A 24,911-nucleotide genomic window follows, 5' to 3' on the forward strand; every position below is an offset into this window, starting at 1 on the left:
GCTCCCGCGGAGTTAAAGGAATTGAAAGTACAGTTGGAAGAGATGTTAGAAAAGGGTTTGATAAGACCAAGCACGTCCCCGTGGGGCGCACCAGTGTTATTCGTGAGGAAGAAGGACGGAACTCTGCGGTTGTGCATAGATTACCGGGAGTTGAATAAAGTGACCGTGAAGAACAAGTATCCGTTGCCTCGGATAGATGACCTGTTTGATCAGTTACAGGGATCATCGGTCTATTCCAAGCTCGATTTACGGACGGGTTACCACCAGCTGAGAATAAGTTCGAGTGATGTGGAGAAGACTGCTTTCCGTACTAGGTACGGGCATTATGAGTACATGGTCATGCCATTTGGGCTGACGAATGCCCCCGCGGCATTTATGGATCTTATGCAGCGAGTGTTCCGGGATTTATTGGACACTACGGTGGTGGTATTTATTGACGACATCCTTGTTTATTCCCGGACGTATGAGGAGCACGCGGCTCATCTCCGAGTTGTGTTGCAGCGGTTACGGGATCATCAGCTGTACGTGAAATTTTTGAAGTGTGAGTTTTGGATGAACCAAGTGGCGTTTTTGGGTCATATAGTGTCGGGTGAAGGATTAGCGGTGGATCCCGAAAAGATTCGAGCAGTGACAGAGTGGAAGAGACCAACCACGGTTACCGAGATCCGTAGCTTTCTCGGTTTAGCCGGGTACTATCGAAGGTTCGTATTGGGATTCTCCGGATTGGCCAGTCCTCTTACGGAACTGCTTCACAAAGGGGTAAAGTTCGAATGGGGTGAATCGCAAGAAAAGAGTTTCGAAGAATTGAAGCGTCGGTTGGTGTCCGCACCGATTCTGGCAATGCCAGTGACGGGAAAGGATTACACGGTGTATACCGATGCATCCCGATCGGGTCTGGGGTGTGTATTGATGCAAGATGGGCATGTGATTGCCTATGCTTCCCGACAGCTGCGACCGCACGAACAGAATTATCCGACCCACGACATGGAGTTAGCAGCGGTGATTTTCGCGCTCAAAATCTGGCGACATTATCTGTACGGTGCGAAGTGCCAGATTTTTACCGATCACAAGAGCTTGAAGTATATTTTTACTCAGAAGGAGTTGAACTCAGACAACGCTCTATTGAGCGGTGCTTCGTAACCTCAGACAACGCTCGCAGGGGGCTGCCGCCCCCCTGCCACCCCCCGCAGACTAATAGAATGAGGCCCACCCACATAAACATATATCTATATATATATATATATATAGATCTGCATGAACAAAACCGCATTTTAAAACGAAACTGCGCGACCCCCTGTCCCGGGGTGTGACATATATAGAGAGAGAGATAGGCTACGATACATTGCAATGTATAGGTATTTTTATACATTGGATTATAATTAAATCACTGGATTCAAAATCTAAATAACCGATTCAAGCTATTCATATGGTTCTCTAAATTAATATGTTTTTGGAGACAAATTTTACATTTTTTAGAATATTTTTACTATTTTTTTAGATTTATTGAAAATCATTATTTTTTTATGGTTCAGATTTCTCTGAAAAATAACGATTTTCAATAAATCTAAAAAAATAGTAAAAAAATTCCAAAAAATATAAAATTTGGTCTGCAAACAACATCAAATCTATGACATATCTTTTCATTCTTTAGAATCATAAAATCTAATAATTTAGTGTTGCAAAAAAAAATCTATAAAATTTGAAAATTTGTTTTCAAACATTTTGAAACATTACGAGCGTGGTGTATCTTCGGAATAAGCTTAACATATCATTTTTGTTTCGTATCTTCGGTTGACTTTCATTTCTAGTCTACACTAAGTGTAACTTGTTTGAAAATAAATGCTTGATTGTTGTTGTTGTTAGATAGTTTCTTTAATTATTCAAAATAAAATATTCAAAACACGCAGATCACATAAAAAACACATAACCCAGTTAAATTATCGAACATCCCTTTAGGCGTGGTTGGACTAAGTCAAATTAACTAGCATCCCTTAGGCGTTGAGTCTTATGTATTGGATGAATGTAAGCTATGTTGGTGGTGACTGCTGTTGAACCACTTTATTTATTATTGTAAGACTATTATTTGTGAAATTAATGTAGTATTTGTGGATGTTATTAATAATGTATGTGATGTGTTTACGTCTTACGTATAAATACGTATAAGACAATTAGCGTCCGATATTTGATCGCTGGTGTTTAAAATTCGATCGCTGACCTATTTTCAGTGACCAACTATTAGTTGCTGATATTTGAAATCTGGTCATCGATAGCTATTTTCAGGGACCAATTATTTGTCACTACTATTTAAAATACGGTCTAATACCTATTTTAAGTGACCAACTATTGGACGCTGCCGATGGTAAAAAACCTGTTGCAGATGCATCGATATGCATATTGTTTGGTCATTTTTTTAATAATTCTCACTACTACAGAAATGGAGATTGCATATGGACATAAATAGGGGAGCTACACAGATTTCCTGTCGTGTAAAGTGTGAGGGTATAGAAATCTCTTAATAAATTACACACGGATAAATTATCCGATTTATCCATGTGAGATTACTGAGAGCTACACAGATTATTACATAAATAGCCGTGTATAATTTATTGCCAAGTGGCGCTCTCCATAACTGAGCTACACGATTATGACAAAAACAGCCGTGTACAATTCATCTTTCTACACGGACGTTTAAATTAATATCCGTGTAGCTCGGTTATGAAGAACACCACTTGACAAAGAATTGTACACGGCAATTTATGTAAAAAACCGTGTACAATTAATGGAGAACTACACAGAGTTTTACATAAACAGCCGTTTACGATTTCCCTTTCTACACGGACGTTCATATTAACATCCATGTACAATTAGTATTTCTACACGGCTTCTACACGGACATATGTTGTCAGATCTGAATCGTTGAATTCGTGCCCAAATTTGAATTCTGACATAGTTTTACGTGGAGAATTTGAAACTAACAACAGTGGATCTCACAGTAACTGTGCATGATAACATTGAAAAGTGTGACATGAGGAGGAAATCATACATTTAGAAGTTGTATTTAGAAAAAACGAAACTGTTTCGATCGGGTCGCTGAGCAATTGAGCATCGATAAAAAGCTGCCAAGGAGAGAAATAAATGTGTGATGCTTAACAGATACAAGGAGAATAATTGCTCAGTTTAACTTTTGATAATATATTAAGAGAGAACTTAATTCACTTTAGATAGGAGTAAGTGAGTGAGAATTATTTTTTTCTGAACTGGCTTCCTTGAAGTGTATATTAACTGGAGCTCGCAAGGTACATGCATTGTGAAACTTGGTGCTTAATTTTTTTGACTTGAGCATGCATGATATGAAACATCTCACGATAGGGCAATTGGGCTAACACAAGTACTTGCACGCGGAGCAGCTTGGTAATATAAATATAGGCTTAATATAAACTGCAAGAGGTCAAAAATGCTATTTAATGGGCCTGCTTTGGACCGAAACCAATTAGTATTTTGGACTCATTCTCGATCGGTCCAATGCACTAGTGAAATGAATAAAATGAACAGACAATAAAAAATTAAGATGATAACTGAATAAATCGTATCACATAAATAAGGATCACAGTAATTGATTGAGGTCCTTATTAAGACGGTGGAAGTTTCAAGTCCAATAGAGTTCTTTACATAAAGTTATTGGCGTTTAAGTGAAGCATGCATGCGCAATTCATGCATCAATTTGGCCCCGAAATTTCTTTCTTAGGCCTAAGTTATTCTTAATCCAGCTAAATATAATTTTTTTAAATGGGATTAAAGCTCTTCCGTAGCTTAAATTCTTAAGACAAATCTCCCTCCTTTAGCTGATTTTTCTCCTTTACAACTATCACATATAAATAAGGATCACACTTCTTGAATTCTATTTTTAAATGGTGAAAGTTTCCAGTCCATTAAAGTTTTATACATAGTTAATGTTATGAGTATTTACACGAAGCATGTGTAGTTAATACATCTAGGATTATCAGTGTTCGTCAGTTCGGTTCAGTTAAAACTAAAATAAAATAGGCAAATCAAAATTTTATTTGGTTTTCATAAGTACAACCGAACCGACCTAAATAAACTTATCAACTGAATAACGGCCTAAGTCATCTTAGTCCAGCCAAACATAATTAGGGGGAATTTCAGCTATCTCCTTGAAGAATATGTTATTGGTAAGGCATCACATACACTTGTACTTTAAGTTTTCTCATGTCTTATGAAAAATTCAAACATTTATGTGACTATATATATCCCATATAACAAACAAGGTTCTAGGGAAAAAAAAACATATATCCCAGGGAATACGAATACGAACAACAACACACATATATAACTGTGACACAATCCAAAATAACTAAAAAGCTCAAAGCAGGTATAAGTAGAGGAAGTAGACGACTAAAACAACTAAGGTAACTACGCCATATATAATAAAAATCAAGTTGGCATAAAGAATGAAGGCTCGTATCAGAGCCGAGGATCCAGTCATCAGGTAACTAGCTCTAAGAGCCCTACTCATGTGTCTTTCCACAGTGGCACAATAGTGAGGATGACGGCCTCCACAACTGCAAAATAACTGGAAAACAAAAAAATTTAAAAAAACAATGAAAAATATAAATGTTAATTAGTAATGTATATTAATTATAAGTAAATAACGTTTATAAGAATTAAAACATACCACAATGGCTACCATTACAGTTGTTAAGAATGCCACAAAAGAAAGATAATTGCACAGGCTATTGATGTAATCTTGTACTTCATAGTCATGGAATGACAAGATTGAAATATGAGCAGGTGACCATAGTTCAAAAAATCGGAATCGGAATCGGAATCGGATTTTTGAGCGCCTAGTTAGAATCGGATGAATCGGCCGGAATCGGAAGAATCGGATCGGTAAATCGGATTTTTTTGGCAAAAACCTTGTTTTGTAGCCAAAAAGTAGGAAAAAATTGATAAAAATAATTTATAAAAAAAACTATGTTAATTAAGAATAAATAAATAGATTCGTTAATTCTTAGCTAGCTAAATTTGAAGTGCTACATGACAATTTAGAATTTAGGAAGTATATTAATCAATCAAATACCAGCCGTACAAATCTCAAAGTCTTGAAGAAGAAATGAAATTAACCAAATTTAATTGAAGGGTTCGGGTCCACACTCCACACTCAAATATATTGATTTCTTTCAAAACCTTTCTTATTCCGTCGGATCACAGGTAGCACAGATCTCAAATCTGTGATTTGAATTCATGTGCTGAATTAACCAAGTTGAATGGAATTTTCGGGTCCATCACATTCCCCTCCATTCCCTTTCCTCTTTTGTTCCACTGACAGCGGACCCCACAGCCCATTTCTCTTCCTTTCTTCTCTTTTCCTCTTCCCGTTCCATCTCTTTCTCCTTTCCTCGCAACCTCCCTTTCTCTGTTTCTCTTCTGCTGACTGGCACCGGCGCACGCGATTTCCTCTGTCTCCTCCGTCTTTCACTCAAATGGCACAGGCGCACAGATCCGAGAATCGCATAGACCCGATTTCCTCTTTCTCCTCCGCCTTGAATCGGCACAGGTTAGTGACATTGAAAATTTTTTTTCTTTAAATCGGCTCAATTTGCTTTAAATCGGCTTGAATCGGTATAAATCGGCCAAAAAATCGGAAAATTGGCAGATTCCTACACTGTTCATCCGATTTTTTTGGAGAAAATCGCATAAACTCGAGAATCGGGCAAAAATCGGCTCGGTCCTGTCCGATTCCGAGTTGAATCGGCCGATTTGACTCGGAATCGGCCGATTTTTTGAACTATGCAGGTGACGGTGCAAATGCAGACCGGGACAGATAGAATATGCTAGGGACGGACGGAAGCCCTAAGCCGTAGTGTACCGCAATATGTAAAGTAGACAGCAACACTATTTGTATTTCAAATTGAACCTATTACAACAAAAAAATTAAAAATAAGAGGATTTTTTGTAATAAATTAACCAATCCTGATCAACAAACTTACTGCATTGATCTTCTCAAAAACAAAAAAAAACAAAAAACTGTTACCTGATGAACAAAAAAGCTTTGATAGCTCTTAACTAAACCAATCCAGATCAATATATATCCCGATTTCTTTTACACTGGATTACAATAATTTTATAAATATTCTACTCTCATAATTGTGCAGTTTACCAATAGAGTCATGCAGCAATTACAGAACACCAGTTTCCCATATTATTACAAAATACCTACAAACTCTACTGACAAATTCATTCTACACTTAATTGTCCAATTGTTGAACAAAAAAACAGATAATTTTAATATACTTACATGATGGTTGTTCTGTGCCCCGGCTGATGTTGCCCCGCCAGTTTATGTACCGCTGTTTCCAGCCCCAGCTGGTTGTACTTGTACCCCGGCTGATAGTGCCCTATCTGGTTCGGTCCCAGCCCCAGCTGATCGTGTCCCGACTGCTGTAGCCCGGTCTTGTGGGGCCATGTTGTGGTTCCGAGACCCTCGGCGGCACGAAATCAAACAACAAGGCCCGCCAGGGGGATCCTCTCTGGGCCAATCTGGTGAAGGCATAATATTGCTCGCAGCTGATAGTGCCCCACCTTGTTCTGTCCCAGCCCCAGCTAATCGTGCCTTGAGTTCTGTAGTCCTGCATTGATGGGCCCTGTTGCTGTTCTGGGTGAGTAATTCTTTCGTTCTTGCTGGTTGCCGATCGTCCACTTCAATTATTTCAGAAAGCACCTTCTGTTCCATACTAATTAGCCTCTGAGAACCTTCACCAACTAGTGGTGGGTCATGAATGGCCAATGCAGGTGGTGGTTGCCTATCATGCACTTCACCGGTGGTGGTTGCTGGTGAACCCTTGATATTACTCGCAGCTGATAGTGGCCCGCTTTGATCAGTCCCATCCCCAGATGATCGTGACTTGACTGCTGTAGCCCCGCCTTGTTGGGCCCTATTGCTGTTCTGGGAGAGTGGTTCTTTCATTCTTGCTGGTTGCCAACCGTCCACTTCAATTATTTCAGAAAGAACCTTCTGGTCCTTACTAATTAGCCTGTGAGAACCTTCACCAACTAGTGGTGGGTCATCAATGGCCAATGCTGGTGGTGGTTGCCTATCATGCACTTCACCGGTGGTGGTAGCTGGTAAACCCTTGATATTGCTCGCAGCTGATAGTGCCCCGCTTTGTTCTGTCCTATCCCCTGTTGATCGTGCCTTGACTGCTGTAGTCCCGCCTTGTTGGGCCCTGTTGCTGTTCTGGGTGAGTGATTCTTTCGTTCTTGCTAGTTGCCGATTGTCCACTTCAATTATTTCAGAAAGCACCTTCTGGTCCTTGCTAATGAGCTTGCGAGAACCTTCACCAACTAGTGTTGGATCATGAATGGCCAATGCTGCCAATCATGCACTTCACCGGTGGTGGTTGTTGATAAACGCTTGATATTGCTCGCAGCTGATAGTGCCCCCCTTTGTTCTGTCCCATCCCAAGCTGATCGTGCCTTGACTGCTGTAGCCCCGCCTTGTTGGGACCTGTTGCTGTTTTGGGTGAGTGATTTTTTTGTTCTTGCTGGTTGCCGATCGTCCACTTCAAGTATTTCAGAAAGCACATTCTGGTCCTTGCTAATTAGCCTACGAGAACCTTCACCAACTAGTGGTGGATCATGAATGGCCAATGCTGGTGGTGGTTGCCTATCAAGCACTTCGTCGGTGGTGGTTGCTGGTGAACCCTTGATATTGTTCGCTGCTGATAGTGCCCCGCTTTGTTCTGTCCCATCCCCTGTTGATCGTTCCTTGACTGCTGTAGCCCCGCCTTGTTGGGCCCTGTTGCTGTTTTGGGTGAGTGATTCTTTTGTTCTTGCTGGTTGCCGATCGTCTACTTCAAGTATTTCAGAAAGCACATTCTGGTCCTTGCTAATTAGCCTACGAGAACCTTCACCAACTAGTGGTGGGTCATGAATGGCCGATACCGTTGGTGGTTGCCTATAATGCACTTCACTGGTGGTGGTTGCAGGTGAACCCTTGATATTGCTCGCAGCTAATAGTGCCCCGCTTTGTTCTGTCCCATCCCCTGCTGATCGTGCCTTCACTCCTATAGCCCCGCCTTGTAGGGCCCTGTTGCTGTTCTCGATGAGTGATTTTTCGTTCTTCCTGGTTGCTGATCGTCCACTTCAATTATTTCAGAAACCACCTTCTATTCCTTCCTAATGAGCTTGCGAGGACCTTCACCAACTAGTGTTGGGTCATGAATAGCCAATGCTGGTGGTGGTTGCCTATCATGCACTTCACTGGTGGTGGTTGCAGGTGAACCCTTGATATTGCTCGCTGCTGATAGTGCCCCGCTTTGTTCTGTCCCATCCGCTGCTGATCGTGCCTTGACTGATGTAGCCCCGCCTTGTTGGGCCCTGTTGCTGTTCTGGGTGAGTGATTCTTTCGTTCTTTCTGGTTGCCGATTGTCTAATTTAATTATTTAAGAAAGTACCTTCTAGTCCTTGCGAATTAGCTTGCAAGAACTTTCACCAACTAGTGGTGGGTCATGAATGACTAATGCTAGTGGTTGTTGCCAATCATGCACTACATCGGTGATGGTTGCTGATTAACCCTTAATATTGCTCGCAGCTGATAGTGCGCCGCTTTATTCTGTCCCCTCCCCAGCTGATCGTGTCTTGACTCCTCTATCCCCGCCTTGTAGGGCCCTGTTGGTGTTCTCGATAAGTGATTTTTCGTTCTTGTTGGTTGCTGATTGTCCACTTCAATTATTTCAGAAAGCACCTTCTAGTCGTTCCTAATGAGCTTGCGAGAACCTTCACCAACTAGTGTTGGGTCATGAATGGCCAATGCTGGTGGTGGTTGCCTATCATGCACTTCACCGGTGGTGGTTGCGGGTGAACGCTTGATATTGCTCGTAGCGGATAGTGCCCCCTTTGTTCTGTTCCATCCCCATCTGATCGTGCCTTGACTGATCTAGCCCCGCCTTGTTGGGCCCTGTTGCTGTTTTGGGTGAGTGATTCTTTTGTTCTTGCTAGTTGCCGATCGTCCACTTCAAGTATTTCAGAAAGCACATTCTGGTCCTTGCTAATTAGCCTACGAGAACCTTCACCAACTAGTGGTGGATCATGAATGGCCAAAGCTGGTGGTGGTTGCCTATCATGCACTTCACTGGTGGTGGTTGCAGGTGAATCCTTGATATTGCTCGCAGCTGATAGTGCCCCGTTTTGTTCTGTCTCATCCCCTGCTAATCGTGCCTTCACTGCTGTAGCCCCGCCTTGTTGGGCCCTGTTGCTGTTGTGGGTGAGTGATTCTTTCGTTCTTGCTGGTTGCCGATTGTCCACTTTAATTATTTCAGAAAGAACCTTCTGGTCCTTGCTAATTAGCTTGCAAGACCCTTCACCAACTAGTGGTGGGCCAAGAATGGCCAAAGCTAGTGGTTGTTGCCAATCATGCACTTCATCGGTGATGGTTGCTGATGAACCCTTAATATTACTCGTAACTGATAGTGCGCCGCTTTATTCTGTCCCATCCCCAGCTGATCGTGCCTTGACTCCTGTAGCCCCGCCCTGTAGGGCCCTGTTGCTGTTCTCGATGAGTGATTTTTCGTTCTTACTGGTTGCTGATCGTTCACTTCAATTATTTCAGAAACCACCTTCTAGTCCTTCCTAATGAGCTTGCGTGAACCTTCACCAACTAGTGTTGGGTCATGAATGGCCAATGCTGGTGGTGGTTGCCTATCATGCACTTCACCGGTGGTGGTTGCTGGTGAACCCTTGATATTGTTCGCTGCTGATAGTGCCCCGCTTTGTTCTGTCCCATCCCCTGTTGATCGTGCCTTGACTGCTGTAGCCCCGCCTTGTTGGGCCCTATTGCTGTTTTGGGTGAGTGATTCTTTTGTTCTTGCTGGTTGCCGATCGTCCACTTCAAGTATTTCAGAAAGCACATTCTGGTCCTTGCTAATTAGCCTACGAGAACCTTCACCAACTAGTGGTGGGTCATGAATGGCCGATACCGGTGGTGGTTGCCTATAATGCACTTCACTGGTGGTGGTTGCAGGTGAACCCTTGATATTGCTCGCAGCTGATAGTGCCCCGCTTTGTTCTGTCCCATCCCCAGCTGATCGTGCCTTCACTCCTTTAGCCCCCGCCTTGTTGGGCCCTGTTGCTGTTCTGGGTGAGTGATTCTTTCGTTCTTGCTGGTTGCCGATTGTCCACTTTAATTATTTCAGAAAACACCTTCTGGTCCTTGCTAATTAGTTTGCCAGAACCTTCACCAACTAGTGGTGGGTCATGAATGGCCAATGCTAGTGGTTGTTGCCAATCATGCACTTCATCGGTGATGGTTGCTGATGAACCCTTAATATTGCTCGCAGCTGATAGTGCGCCGCTTTATTCTGTCCCATCCCCAGCTGATCGTGCCTTGACTCCTGTAGCCCCGCCTTGTAGGGCCCTGTTTCTGTTCTCGATGAGTGATTTTTCGTTCTTGCTGGTTGCTGATCGTCCACTTCAATTATTTCAGAAACCACCTTCTAGTCCTTCATAATGAGCTTACGAGAACCTTCATCAACTAGTGTTGGGTCATGAATGGCCAATGCTGGTGGTGGTTGCCTATCATGCACTTCACCGGTGGTGGTTGCTGGTGAACGCTTGATATTGCTCGCAGCTGATAGTGACCCCCTTTGTTCTGTTTCATCCCAAGCTGATCGTGCCTTGACTGCTGTAGCCCCGCCTTGTTGGGCCCTGTTGCTGTTTTGGGTGAGTGATTCTTTTGTTCTTGCTGGTTGCCGATCGTCCACTTCAATTATTTCAGAAAGCACATTCTGGTCCTTGCAAATTAGCTTACGAGAACCTTCACCAACTAGTGGTGGATCATGAATGGCCAATGCTGGTGGTGGAACTTATCATGCACTTCACTGGTGGTGGTTGCAGGTGAACTCTTGATATTGCTCGGTGCTGATAGTGCCCCGCTTTGTTTTGTCCCATCCCCTGTTGATCGTGCCTTGACTACTGTAGCCCCGCCTTGTTGGGCCCTGTTGCTGTTCTGGGTGAGTGATTCTTTCGTTCTTGTTGGTTGCCGATTGTCCACTTTAATTATTTCAGAAAGCACCTTCTGGAACTTGCTAATTAGCTTGCGAGAACCTTCACCAACTAGTGGTGGGTCATGAATGGCCAATGCTGGTGGTTGTTGCCAATCATGCACTTCATCGGTGGTGGTTGCTGGTGAACCCTTAATATTGCTCGTAGCTGATAGTGCGCCGCTTTATTATGTCCCATCCCCAGCTAATCGTGCCTTGACTCCTGTAGCCCCGCCTTGTAGGGCCTTGTTGCTGTTCTCGGTGAGTGATATTTCGTTTTTGCTGGTTGCTGATCGTCCACTTCAATTATTTCAGAAACCACCTTCTAGTCCTTCCTAATGAGCTTGCGAGAACCTTCACCAACTAGTGTTGGGTCATGAATGGCCAATGCTGGTGGTGGTTGCCTATCATGCACTTCACCGGTGGTGGTTGCTGGTGAACGCTTGATATTGCTCGTAGCGGATAGTGCCGCCCTTTGTTCTGTTCCATCCCAAGCTGATCGTGCCTTGACTGATGTAGCCCCGCCTTGTTGGGCCCTGTTGCTGTTTTGGGTGAGTGAGTCTTTTGTTCTTGCTGGTTGCTGATTGTCCACTTTAATTATTTCAGAAAGCTCCTTCTGGTCCTTGCTAATTAGTTTGCAAGAACCTTCACCAATTAGTGGTGGGTCCCGAATGGCCAATGCTGCTGGTGGTTGTCAATTATGCACTTCATCAGTGGTGGTTGCTGATGAACCCTTGATATTGCTTGTAGCTGATAGTGCGCTACTTTGTTCTGTCCCATCCCCAGCTGATCGTGCATTGACTTCTGTAGCCCCGCCTTGTTTGGCCCTATTGTCGTTCTGGGTGAGTGATTCTTTCGTTGTTGCTAGTTGTCGATCGTCTACTTTAATTATTTCTGAAATAACCTTCTAGTCCTTGCTAAGTAGCCTGCGAGAACCTTCCCCAACTAGCGGTGAGTCATGAATGGCCAATCCTGGTGGTGGTTGCTGGTGAACCCTTGATATTGCTCGCAGCTGATAGTGCCCCGCTTTGATCTATTCCTTCCCTTGCTGATCATGTCTTGACTGCTGTAGCCCCTCCTTGTTGGGCCCTGTTGCTGTTCTGGGTGAGTGAATCTTTCGTTCTTGCTAGTTGCCGATTGTCCACTTCGATTATTTCAGAAAACACCTTCTGGTCCTTGCTAATTAGCTTGCGAGAACCTTCACCAACTAGTGGTGGGTCATGAATGGCCAATGCTGGTGGTGGTTGCGAATCATGCACTTCACCGGTGGTGGTTGCTGGTGAACCCTTGATATTGCTCGCAGCTGATAGTGCACCGCTTTGTTCTGTCCCATCCCCAGCTGATCGTGCTTTGACTCCTGTAGCCCCGCCTTGTAGGGCCCTGTTGCTGTTCTCGGTGAGTGATTTTTCATTCTTGCTGGCTCCTGATCGTCCATTTCAATTATTTCAGAAAGCACCTTCTAGTCCTTCCTAATTAGCTTGCGAGAACCTTCACCAACTAGTGTTGGGTCATGAATGGCCATTGCTGGTGGTGGTTGCCTACCATGCACTTCACCGGTGGTGGTTGCTGGTGAACCCTTAATATTGCTCGCAGCTGATAGTGCCCCACTTTGTTTTGTTTCATCCCCAGCTGATCGTTCCTTGACTGGTGTAGCCCCGCCTTGTTGGGCCCTGTTACTGTTTTGGGTGAGTGATTATGTTGTTCTTGTTGGTTGCCGATCGTCCACTTCAATTATTTCAGAAAGCACCTTCTGGTCATTTCTAATTAGCCTACGAGAACCTTCACCAACTAGTGGTGGATCATGAATGGCCAATGCTGGTGGTGGTTGCCTATAATGCACTTCACTGGTGGTGGTTGCTGGTGAACCCTTGATATTGCTCGCAGCTGATAGTGCTCCACTTTGTTCTGTTCCATCCCCAGCTAATCGTGCCTTGACTGCTGTAGCCCCGCCTTGTTGGGCCCTGTTGCTGTTTTGGGTGAGTGATTCTTTTGTTCTTGCTAGTTGCCGATCGTCCACTTCAATTATTTCAGAAAGCACCTTCTGGTCCTTGCTAATTAGCCTACGAGAACCTTCACCAACTAGTGGTGGATCATGAATGGCCAATGCTTGTGGTGGTTGCCTATCATGCACTTCACTGGTGGTGGTTGCAGGTGAACCCTTGATATTGCTCGTAGCTGATGGTGCCCCGCTTTGTTCTGTCCCATCCCCAGCTGATCGTGCCTTGACTGCTGTAGCCCCGCCTTGTTGGGCCCTGTTGCTGTTCTGGGTGAGTGATTCTTTCGTTATAGCTGGTTGCCGATTGTCCACTTCAATTATTTCAGAAAGCACCTTCTGGTCCTTGCTAATTAGCATGCGTGAACCTTCACCAACTAGTGGTGGGTCATGAATGGCCAATGCTGGTGGTGGTTGCTGGTGAACCCTTAATATTGCTCGCAGCTGATAGTGCCCCGCTTTGTTCTGTCCCATCCCTTGCTGATCGTGCCTTGACTGTTGTAGCCCCGCCCTATTGGGCCCTGTTGCTGTTCTGGGTAAGTGATTCTTTTGTTCTTGCTGGTTGCCGATCGTCCACTTCAATTATTTCAGAAAGCACCTTCTGGTCCTTGCTAATTAGCCTGTGAGAACCTTCACTAACTAGTGGTGGATCATGAATGGCCAATGCTGGTGGTGGTTGCCTATAATGCACTTCACCGGTGGTGATTGCAGGTGAACCCTTGATATTGCTCGCAGCTATGATGATAAAGATCCAGCTATGATGATATAGTATACTTTTCATTGATAATTATAATAAATATATACTTTTCATTGTCGATTTTTAAAACAACTATTGACCACAATTACAAACTATTATGAACACACAAATTCATTATATCCAAAATATCATGTTATTTTAATTCGAATTAATATTTGTATCAACTAAAATTTAAAACACCCTCGTTTATTAAACAAGAATTAATACGTAGTTACCTACTTCTCTTTTTTTTCTTTTTTTTTGAAAGAAGTGGCTTAGTCACCGAATTTAAAACACCCTAAACCTACTTCTTCTTTAATTTATTCTTTCTGAAAAAATCATTATTTAAATCCTTCCGCAACAAACACATCATTCTAGTGTGAATATATTAAAAAGTACATGAACCATACACTAATTTAAATTTGTACAAAATTTATCATTGTCCGAATAATTTTAAATAATTAAAACTTAAAATACGGAAGAAAATTACCTACGAAACAAGATAGAAGCGAAATTTCTCGGCGACAGTTAGCATTTCCTTAACTTATTGGGAGGTGTAGAGATCGTCCTGGTGAGTAGTAAACAAAATGGTAAATATAAATTTAAATCAATACGAACTTAAAATTTACTACTTCCTATGCATTGACTAAATTTCACGGGGGGGGGGGGGGGGGGGGTAGGATTTTGTCTTGTGGATTTCTTTTCTTCACATTAATTGTTATTGGACTATAATTTGCCTCATGGATTTCTTTCCTATTTGGTGTGATTTGATTTATCAGTATCTACTGACGTTTCTTTTTTTACTATTTGTATGAGAAATTTTGTAATAATTTTATTTTGTCAAGAGAGCTAGAGAAGGATGGACTGATGGGCATGTATCATTTTTGTTTTAAAGGCCGATAAAGGCCCTGGATTACTGGGCCTCCGTTATTGGGCTTTCTGAACATCCCTCTGTACTTTGTATGTGATAAAATAAATATGAAAAATATTTGTTATATGCTTGTCCTTTTTCTTTGTTGGAATTCTAGACACAATTGTAATTGTGCCTTTTATTTGTGTATCCACTGATGCTGACACAAGGCAAATGCACAAAATAAATTCCGAGATAGCTAGCTGAATTGTCCGATCCAATAATTTTTCACAAAATTTCAAAATCTAAGAGAAACAACTGCTACCATTGGGTCTTGTTTATGATATATTTTAGTATCTTATCAATTTTTTTATCATATTAAAGCACAAAAATAAAGCTACTAAACCTACTGAACTCCATGATGCAACTTACACTAAAATAACGCGTTTTAACAAACACTTTTTACAAATAATAAATGTTGGAAAATTAATTATTGTTCACCTACAGAAGGCGACCCCAATAATAAGCTAGGTCCAAAATCAAAATAAAAGGAGAAATAGTACATTAGCGACATATTTTTGTAACAAATAACTAGATGTATTTTTGTAGTGTGAGAAACAAGAGCTCATTCCAGGTGTCAATAGCTCCAGGCATGCACCAATGTGTGCAGTCGCTTAACCCAGGGTTCCACCGGTTATCCCAGTGGGCCCCGGGATGTCCATCCGGCCTCATATCCATCATCCGTGTCACATCCATCGCAGCAAACCTGACACCTTGACCTCCACCTTCGTTTCTGACCCTCTCCATTTCCTCCAGCAGCATATTCCTCATTTCCAAGTGGTTACCGCTTAACAGGCCTAAATCCAAATTGGGTCTTGTTCTATTGCAAAATCCACCTGAGTTCCAGGCCCCAACCTCATAATGTCTTGTAGAGAAGGTCCTCACCACTACTAACCTTAGATTGCTGATACTACTGTTACTACTTCTACTTGCTGTTGTATAATTATTTTTATAATTCAAGTAGTTGAGTGCAGTTCTAAATGCGTTTTGCAAAGCAAATATCAAGCCCAGTACAGGGGTGTTTTTCTTTTGTGATTGTTCATAGATAGTACCGATCAGTTTGTTTTTCTGGTACAGGTTGAGTTGTCTTATAAACCAGTGTCCACCTGACACAACCACATAGTTGGCTTCATGCACATGGTTCACCCAATTCGGGTCCATCTCGTCTAGGTACACGTCAGTTTCAGTGACGGACCCATTAACCTTCCTGTCCTCATACCGGACAAAAAATCTCGTCCATAGATGCATCAGGGTGAAATTGTAAGTTTCAAAGTAATATTTTGTGATTTGGTTCTCTACGTCGTTGTATGTGTTCTGAGGAGACTCAACCTGACAAATAATATATATACTACAAATTATTCTATCTGAATTCTAAATTGTACCAGTACAAAATCTGTGAGTAGTAGGTTACCTGAGAAAGCATGCAAAGAAGTGAGTCCTTGTGATTCCGGGAAACTGAGTCTCCAACAAATGCCAAATTCATCCCTCTGACAGCATTTAGAAACTCTTCCGGATCGAAACGAGGGAGATGGCATTCGTGCGGTTTCCACTTCCATTTGACAAAGTCGTGATCCTTGCCATATTTTTCACAGTTATTTGCATCCGGCATGGTCTTGCATGTCAGGTTCGTGTAAATGGTGCCTCCATAATCACGAACCCAGGTGCCATTGTATAGATCGCACGTCATTATGTCACCGTTACTACCTGCTTTAATTTCAATTGTGTTCCATATAAACTAATAAATCATTTAATTTTTCTTTAACCTTTTCTAAAAGCAATTTAACCTTTGAAGATCAGGTTGGTTTTACCCTCTTAATGAGTTAATTAGTTCTATGATGTATATTTAATTAAGATTCCAAATCACTACTGTTTATTAATGCAAAATCAATTACAGTTTCCTATAGAAAAATTAATACATCATATATATATATATATGCTAGAACTACAAAAGGTTTAACACAATGTCATAACTAGAAACTAGTATATATATATACACATACCTGTTGCAAGGGCATGACCGGAAGTAGTACTTCGTTGCTTGCTCGGAAGAATAAAAAAGCTTGTAATGTTTGAAAAATATATGAAATAAGCAAGCAATAACAAGAAGACCAATAGATGATATATCTGCAACTTATTAATATTAGGTTTTGGATGTAATTTCATAGTTCCTAGAGGATACTTCTCATTTGCCATGCGTGCAAGGCCTGAGAGGAGAAATAATGGGGCTTAAGTAAATGGTGGTGTTTGTATTGGTTTGGAAATAATGAAATGAACTTTAACTTAATTATATACAAGCAAGGTTTAATTGGTAATTAATTTTGAGATTTTCAAGAAGTATACATCAAAATTCCCCCTCTTAACTTATATACAGACCTTGAGCAAGTGCAGATAACTACCTCCAAAGTCTCATCTCTTAAATATCTCCTAAGCAACATTCACAAGTTCCATCCATAATGATATTAAAACTATTATGAAATTACAAACTATTCACAAGTCTCATCTCTTAAATATATACATTGTTGATTTAACAAACAACTATTGACCACGAAATTACAAACTATTATATATGAATTCATAAATTCATTATAATTTAAATATTTCCAAAATATCAACTTGTTTTAATTGGAATCAACATTTGTATCAACTAAAATTTAGAACACACACTCGTTTCAACTAGCTAGAACTAACTAAAATTTACCAAATTCTTCTTGTTATTCTTTCTGGAAAATTAATTATTCAAATCCTTCCATTACAAACACACCATTCTAGTGCGCAATATATTAAAATGCTTAATTTGTACAAAATTTATCATTGTCCGAATAATTTAAATAATTTAAATAATTTATTGGGAGGTGTGGAGATCTATCCTGGTGAGTAGTAAACAAAATGGTAGATATAAATTTACGTCAATACGAACTTCAAATTTACTACTTCCTATGCATTGACCAAATTTCAAGGGGGTACGTCCGACGTTGTCTTGAAAGTTGAAACCAAGGCGAAATTTTGCCTCATGGATTTCTTTTCTTCACATTGTTATTGGGCTGAGGCTCATGGGTTTCTTTTCTATTTGGTATATGTTTCTCGTTTTTCTTTGTTGGATTTCTGACACAATTGTAATTGGGCCTTTTATTTGCGGATCTAGTGATGCTGACACAAGGCAGGTGCTCACAAGGAAAAATAAAAGTAAAAAATGAAATAGTCAGAACGTAAGATTACTTTGAAGTTTCTTTAAAATTTATAGAGGAATTCTTTTCGATATGATAAATGTTATTAACAAATTAAAAAAAATTACTAATTTTGGTCGAAAAGTGTGTATATATATATATATGAGGTTGGCTAATATTAAAATGTTTGTTCCCGAGCCGTGTAATAAATGCTTTACTTTTTATATTTTCAGAGTTCAAACAGTCAATCCAAACCACTCAGTATTCAATCTATATTAAAGATTCCGGCTAATATAACATTAGTGTCATATGACACTAATTTTAAAATTGATTAAATAGACTTAAAACGATTAATTCAAACTGTTCAAACCAATTTACTTTATGAGTGATGCATTTATATGTAATTTTTTTTATATTTTCAAGTTATTTTAGTATCAAATCAAGCGGTACAAATGTTGAAAAATGAATGTATTAAAATTGACTTAAATACTCACTCATTTGACCGCTTGACTTGATATTAAATAAATTCAAAATTTTATAAATTTGCATATAAAATGCACAACTAATGAAGTAAATCAGTTTGAACGGTTTGGATTCACCATTTGAAGCCAATTCGATAGATTTTAGAGTTGGTGTTATATAGGCTTAAATGAAACTAATGCATACTCTATATTAAAATGTACTTGGAGACCAAATTTTATATATATTTTTTAATTTTTTAATTATTTATTAAGTCAGTTTTTAAAATCATTGTTTTCAATCATTTAGATTTTTTTCACTGTTTATTAAAATCAGCGATTTTAAAATTGGCTTAATAACTAATACAAAAAATCTAAAAAATCTAAAATTTTGTCTCCAAACACATTTTAACATTGAGATCACATCTACCGATTGGACTTTGAAAATTTAAAAACCAATTGATTGCACCATGGCTTCGGATCAAACGTTTTGATATAACCCAACATTTCTCGGTGTGTGTGTGTGTGTATTGAGAGAGAGATAGAGAGAGAGAGTCTAGCTAAATTGCTTCTAGAAGCACTTCGGCCGAAGGACTTACAGGTCAAATTTTAAATTTTTTTTGTTCGAAACGTCGATCAAAGTACCTCAAAAAATTGGTTATATAATAAACATGTAGAATACCAATTTTTAGAATTTTTGGATTTTTTTTTACTATTTTTTATTCTTGTCATACTTCGTCATGCCTCACCTATTCTATTTTTATTTTCAAAGTCCGAATTGTCGATGCAAACCGTTAAATATGATATCCATATTAAAATAAGTTTGGAGACCAAAATTTTATAATTTTTCAAATTTTTTTACTATTTTTTAGATAAATACAAAATCAATATTTTTGAATGGTCCAAAAATAGTAATTTTGTACCTAACTTAAAAAATTGTGAAAAAAATTCAAAAATTATAAAATTTCATCCTTAAGCATATTTAAGTATGGATATCATGTTGAACCGTTCGGATGGATTATTTTCATTTTAACAATAAAAATATTAAATATGAGATATGAAAGGATGGATTATTTTCATTTTAACAATAAAAATATTAAATATGAGATATGAAAGACATGAGGTATTGAAAAACTCCTCTCACACACATAACATATTCATTCATTCAATTAATACAAAAGTACACAATTGATATTTGGGCACTGACCAAGCAATGCCACAAGTACAGTACTATATATTATAAGGCAACTAATTATGTACATATAGTACCATGTCTCTCTACTCTCTGTAATTCGTCGTTCAAATTCCCAATAAAAACTCGCCAACGCATGCATGCTGCAAACATTAATTATTTTCTAGAAAGTCCTACAGGACGGTTGTATAAGGTACTGTGCATTTATATTGTTCTATAATAACGTGTGGACAGAGCTCCTGCAGCTGCAGAGAAAGAAATATACATGGTCATGGTTGTTTATGTAATTATTTCTCTGTGCTGTCCAATTCACTGCTATGTGTGGTCCATTGTTCAGTGGGATCTAACATAATTTTATTTATACAGTATCAATTGGATGCATCAAATTTGAGCATTATAATTTGTTGGATACAAGTGATCAATTCGATCGTGCTAATAATTCTGAAAAGTACATATCAATGCTTAAGCATTTTATATATGAGGAGGGATCAAGTTACAACAATTTTTGAGTTACAACAAGTTACCATAACTATTTTTTATATTTTTGAAGTCCAAATCGTCGATCCAAACCGTTAGATGTGATCTCCACAATAAAATGTGCTTGGAGACCAAATTTTACATTTTTCTAGAATTTTTTTACTATTTATTAAGATGGGTATAAAAACTAGTCAAATTCAGACTATTGAATTTTGTATCTATCTTAATAAATAGTAAAAATAATTCAAAAAATATAAAATTTGATCTGGAAACACATTTTATTGTGGATATCATGTTGAATAGTTTGGATCAATGATTTGGACTTTGAAAATGTAGAAAATAGTTGTGGTAACTTATTGTAACTCAAAAATTCTTGTAACTTGATCCCTCCTCTTTATGAGGATATATATATATAGAGAGAGAGAGAGTGTGACTAATGTGCATTCACTGCCATATACTATACTACAGAAACAACACAATATCCTTCTTTGAAACTATGGTTCTGTAACTCAGAATCAGAGTCGGATTTTTGATGGTGGAATCAGAATCGGAAGAATCGGCTAAAATCGAATCGGCAACTCGGATTTTTTTGACAAAAGCTTGTTTCGAAACCAAAAAGTAGAAAATAATTAATAATTTTTTTTTGTAAAAAAACTATGTTAAGACAAAATATTACACTCAAATAATCCACTAATTATATAATGTATTACAAACATTACAAATAAAATACACTTTTATTGCCAGAAGCTATGCCGAGCTGGCTGGATCATCTCATCGTCCTCTGTATTAAAATACGAATGAAAATATTGTTATACAAAGTTAAAAAATAAAGACATTAATGTAGTGTCAAATAAAAAATTACTAGCATTCTCATATCCAACATATGAATTGTATGTGCTAGAAAATTCTTGATTACTACTTAAATTACTAGCATTCTCATGTCATTTCTTCCATTTTTTTTTTTTGAAATGTAAAAAAATCCTGAAATCCAACAAAAATTTTACTTTTTCATTTCTTTTCTCTTGAACCATCACAATTTACTTATTCCTCTTAAACAATAATTTTCTTCATCTTGTAAATACACAGAGACCATGACTTCTTCGTTTATAGCTTCAGTATTGCAAATGAAAGCAACAAGTGGCACACACCGTGTCAAAATCTGTGGCAATTCCCTAATGGGTCCTTTCAAGATAACATATTGCTTGTGTATTATATTATTTTAACAATATTTGATAATAAATTAAAATAAAATAAATAAAAGTAAAATGTAAAATATAAATCTATAGATATGCTATTAAACAATATACTTATAGGTTAATAATCAAAATTCAAACAAAATCAGATATTATTTAATAATGTATCAAGAATAGTTGATTTCAAAAGTCACAAGAGAGGGGCCTACATATCTCTCCTTTTAATAAATAATCACGTGAGTGCCTATTTCTTGTCTCCAGTTAGAAATTTCCAAACTAAACCTCTTCTTAAAAATGCTGTACTGAGCATATCTCCTGTAAAAATAATTTTTTTTGGAAAATTCCAATCGTTCAAATACGTTTTGCACGAATCTCAAAGCTTAAAAAATACTGCTCCCCACGCGGCCACGCTATCTCCAAATAGGCACCGGACACATCCGTCACGCAAAAGTTGAGATATCTCAGAGGATACGCACACGAGACAGGAAGAGATGAGGAAAACAAAATCAGATCTCATGTGGCAAAGTTCACACAACAACTGTGGTGCAATCTGTATGCTTTGGATATAATGTTTTTTCAGATCCTTCAACCACATCAAAAAAACGAAATCACTTATTTTATTTTCCTTAATTAGTTAATATTTTTGTATATATAAAAATAATCCTCTCTACACAAATATACCCAATAGCTCCTACAATTGTTAGCAAAAATTACATTACTGGAAATAGTAATATCATTTGTTGAGTCTTATTACCATTTTACTTTTAGTGACTTCAACAATAATGAAAGTGCATAAGAAATAAACAGTGTCTCAAATTCAAAAAGGAAACGACTGCTTGAGGGAAAGAAATATGCTGTTATTCCTTGGGAATAGTAGGAACCTGTTATTCCGATCCAACCGTTAAAACTTTTCAAGTTTCAACGAAGTTTTTGATGCATAAATCCCAACAAAGATTAACGATTGCGATCGGAATATCAGGTTCCTCTTATTCCAAAAGAATAAACACAGCAGATATATTTCCTGCTTGAGACGTGAACTCACATGAAAACAATTGAGAACCAATTTTTTTGGAAATGCAAGATCTATTACAATAATACATCAAAACATTGCAGAAGATAAAAAATTCCATTGACAGGTTTCAACTTTCAATATAGAAATGGCCCTGATGAACATGTACTAATCAAGGTGCACTTAAACACCTCATTTGAATGTCTTAAGCTTCTCAACAAAATCATCTATATGTTTCTCATGAGAATTCCTGTCTGTAAATATCTCCTTCAGTTGTTTTGCATTGTGACGAATAACCTTCCCCTCTTCTTCCACCATGACAAAGCGAATCACTTTTGCTACCTCTTCCCGCCTAAAATTCCCGGTTTCTTCATCTCTCGGTATAGCTACACCAATCTCATTCTCCTCCAAAATTCGAGCGTTCAACCCTTGATCAGCATATATAGGCAATTGAACCAAAGGGTGCCCGAATTGAAAGTTTTCAACTACCGAACTCCAACCGCAATGTGTCAGAAACCCTCCAACGGATGAGTGTGCTAAGACCCTCATTTGTGGAACCCATTCCATTACAACTCCAAATTCTTTTGTTCGCTCTATGAATCCGTCTGGTAAACCATCTGGCTTCCTTAGTGCCCAGAGAAAGTGTACCTTTGACATCTCAATGCCGAGAGCAAGCTCCTGAAGAAGCTCTCCGCTCAAAGTGGCCTCGCTACCGAAAGCAATGTAAAGAACGGATTCAATGCGTTGCCGATCTAACCAATCCATGACATCAAGCTCACCGACATCTGTAGTTCTCCTATTAGATGATTGTTCAATAGAAGGCGGTAAAAGACCAACCGGCATGACTTCCTTCGCATAGAGCTTGCTTAGAAGTGACAGCCATTTAGACTCGAGGCTATGGCAGCTCCTGACACAAACAAACTTGCTTCCGTTAATAACTGAAACAATCCGCTCTGTATCGGTAACACCAGATGCATTCTTCTCGCCGACACTTAAGAAAGAACGGGCCTCATGGAGGCGGAAGGCAACATTGGAAGGAAACGGGATCCAACTCGGTGGTACAGTGAAATCCTCAACTGAGGTCCGATACCCACCAAGCAGTTCTGAGCATGGCCCGAAGAAGACCAAGGCAGGAGCTGTGAAGACCGAGAAGAATGTACATGGAATGCAACACTCCTCCGCTATTTTAGGGAGCCAGTGATGGGTGAAGTCCATGATGACCCAATCTGGCCTTGCACTTTTATCAGCACAAGCCGATTTGAAGAAGGTGGAGAAGGGTGCTTCCAAGCCATCAAATGCCTTTTTGAGGTACTGGACTTTCTCTAATGGTATGTCTCCTGTAGCTTCGGCCGTCTCAGGTAGGTGCTCAACTGTAGGAAGCGGAAGGGAGACGAGTTGTATGCTGGGAGATAGATCAGGTTGGATTTGCACGAGCCGTTCGATGTTCCTCGGTGTGGAGATATAGGTGATGCGGTGGCCCCGTTTTGTGAGGGACTTAGAAAGTTCGAGGAGAGGAAGCATGTGGCCAAAGGCTAGCCATGGAAAGACCAAGATGTGGAGAGATTCGTTAGACATGGGGTTACAGTGATTAAATGTTAGAGATAGAGAGGATCGATGCTAACAATATTTTAAGAAGTTTAACAGTGGAGTTAAATAGACTATAGAGAGGTTGCACTCATGGTGATGTTCATAAATTTGCTGTGAAGTAAGAAAAGAAAATGAAACATGCATGTTCATATCTGTCAAGTTTGTTAATTTGTTAATTGTTTTTCTTTTTAATCTTGGTCGTAGCAAGTGAAATCAGATATGAACATGGAGGGGACCAGTATTAATGTGCTTTAATCTTGGCCGGGCCCAATTTTTGTTCAGTGCCTATTTGAAATGGAGGGGACCAGTATTAATGTGCTTTGATATTCGTGTATAAAAATTTGAATGGCCCAGATTTTGCACATATTTACTCAAGTTGGAGATATCTCAGAGGATTCAAATTTGTTTCTATGAAAACTAGACATAATAATTATTTATAAAGAATGCTAATTAACTTTAATTTGAATTGAGATCCTTCAAAAAATAAACCAGATGGCAGCTGGTATAATATTTTAAAAATAAAACCGGGAAGGTGAAGGTCTTCATGTTATCTTTTCCAATGGCATCACATGGATTGGATTGCATGCTTGAAGATTGATTCCAGTCAGAAAACATTATGGGAGAATTTCATATATACCACTCAAAAATTGTGAAATTACGTATTTATCATTCAAATTTCTATAATTACGTATTTACCATTTAAAAATCTAATAACTCGCATATTTACCTAATTAATCAAAAAATGAGATTAATTAACTTTAATATTTTATAAAATATAATTAATAAGTTCTTTAGTCTCTTCTTTTTCCTTGCCCTTCTTCTTCTGCATAAAGATTTCCCTCCTAAGATTTCCCTCCTGCATTTTTGGACGTAACTTTCCCATTTCTGCTCAAACTCACTCATCTCGTTTCTCTCGCTGAAACTCGCAGAGAAGGAAGTAGAAAACTCAGATATAAGAATTCCAGCTCCAGCTTGAACATCTAAAAATAAGGTAACCACTCAAACTTTTCCAATAAAATAACTCGTACTGAATTCGACGCTGATATTGCAACCCGTTATTAATTAAAGTAGTAACTGAGTTTGAAAATCTATGTTTTGTTACTGGATCAGTTTAGAATATTTATTTTTCATCTTT

General features: G+C 39.1%; 1 protein-coding gene and 1 pseudogene across 2 annotated transcripts; both read right to left on the reverse strand.

Moving 5' to 3' along the window:
* Positions 1-15,070: 15,070 nt before the first annotated feature.
* On the reverse strand, positions 15,071-16,899 carry LOC144545264 (xyloglucan O-acetyltransferase 3-like). The gene is made up of 3 exons (XM_078293852.1): positions 16,697-16,899; positions 16,108-16,400; positions 15,071-16,025 (listed from the first exon to the last, which is right to left on the reverse strand). The coding sequence occupies exons 1-3, from the start codon at positions 16,887-16,889 to the stop codon at positions 15,228-15,230; spliced, it is 1,284 nt and encodes a 427-aa protein (XP_078149978.1). The 5' UTR covers positions 16,890-16,899; the 3' UTR covers positions 15,071-15,227.
* A 5,324-nt stretch (positions 16,900-22,223) lies between these two features.
* Positions 22,224-23,788, reverse strand: LOC144545120 (putative UDP-rhamnose:rhamnosyltransferase 1 pseudogene; annotated as a pseudogene). The gene has a single exon (XR_013508389.1). The product of XR_013508389.1 is annotated as a putative UDP-rhamnose:rhamnosyltransferase 1 pseudogene (transcript).
* Between the last annotated feature and the right edge of the window lie 1,123 nt (positions 23,789-24,911).

The sequence above is a fragment of the Carex rostrata genome, chromosome 27 (assembly GCF_964058835.1).
Source record: "Carex rostrata chromosome 27, lpCarRost1.2, whole genome shotgun sequence".
NCBI classification, from domain to species: Eukaryota; Viridiplantae; Streptophyta; class Magnoliopsida; order Poales; family Cyperaceae; genus Carex; species Carex rostrata.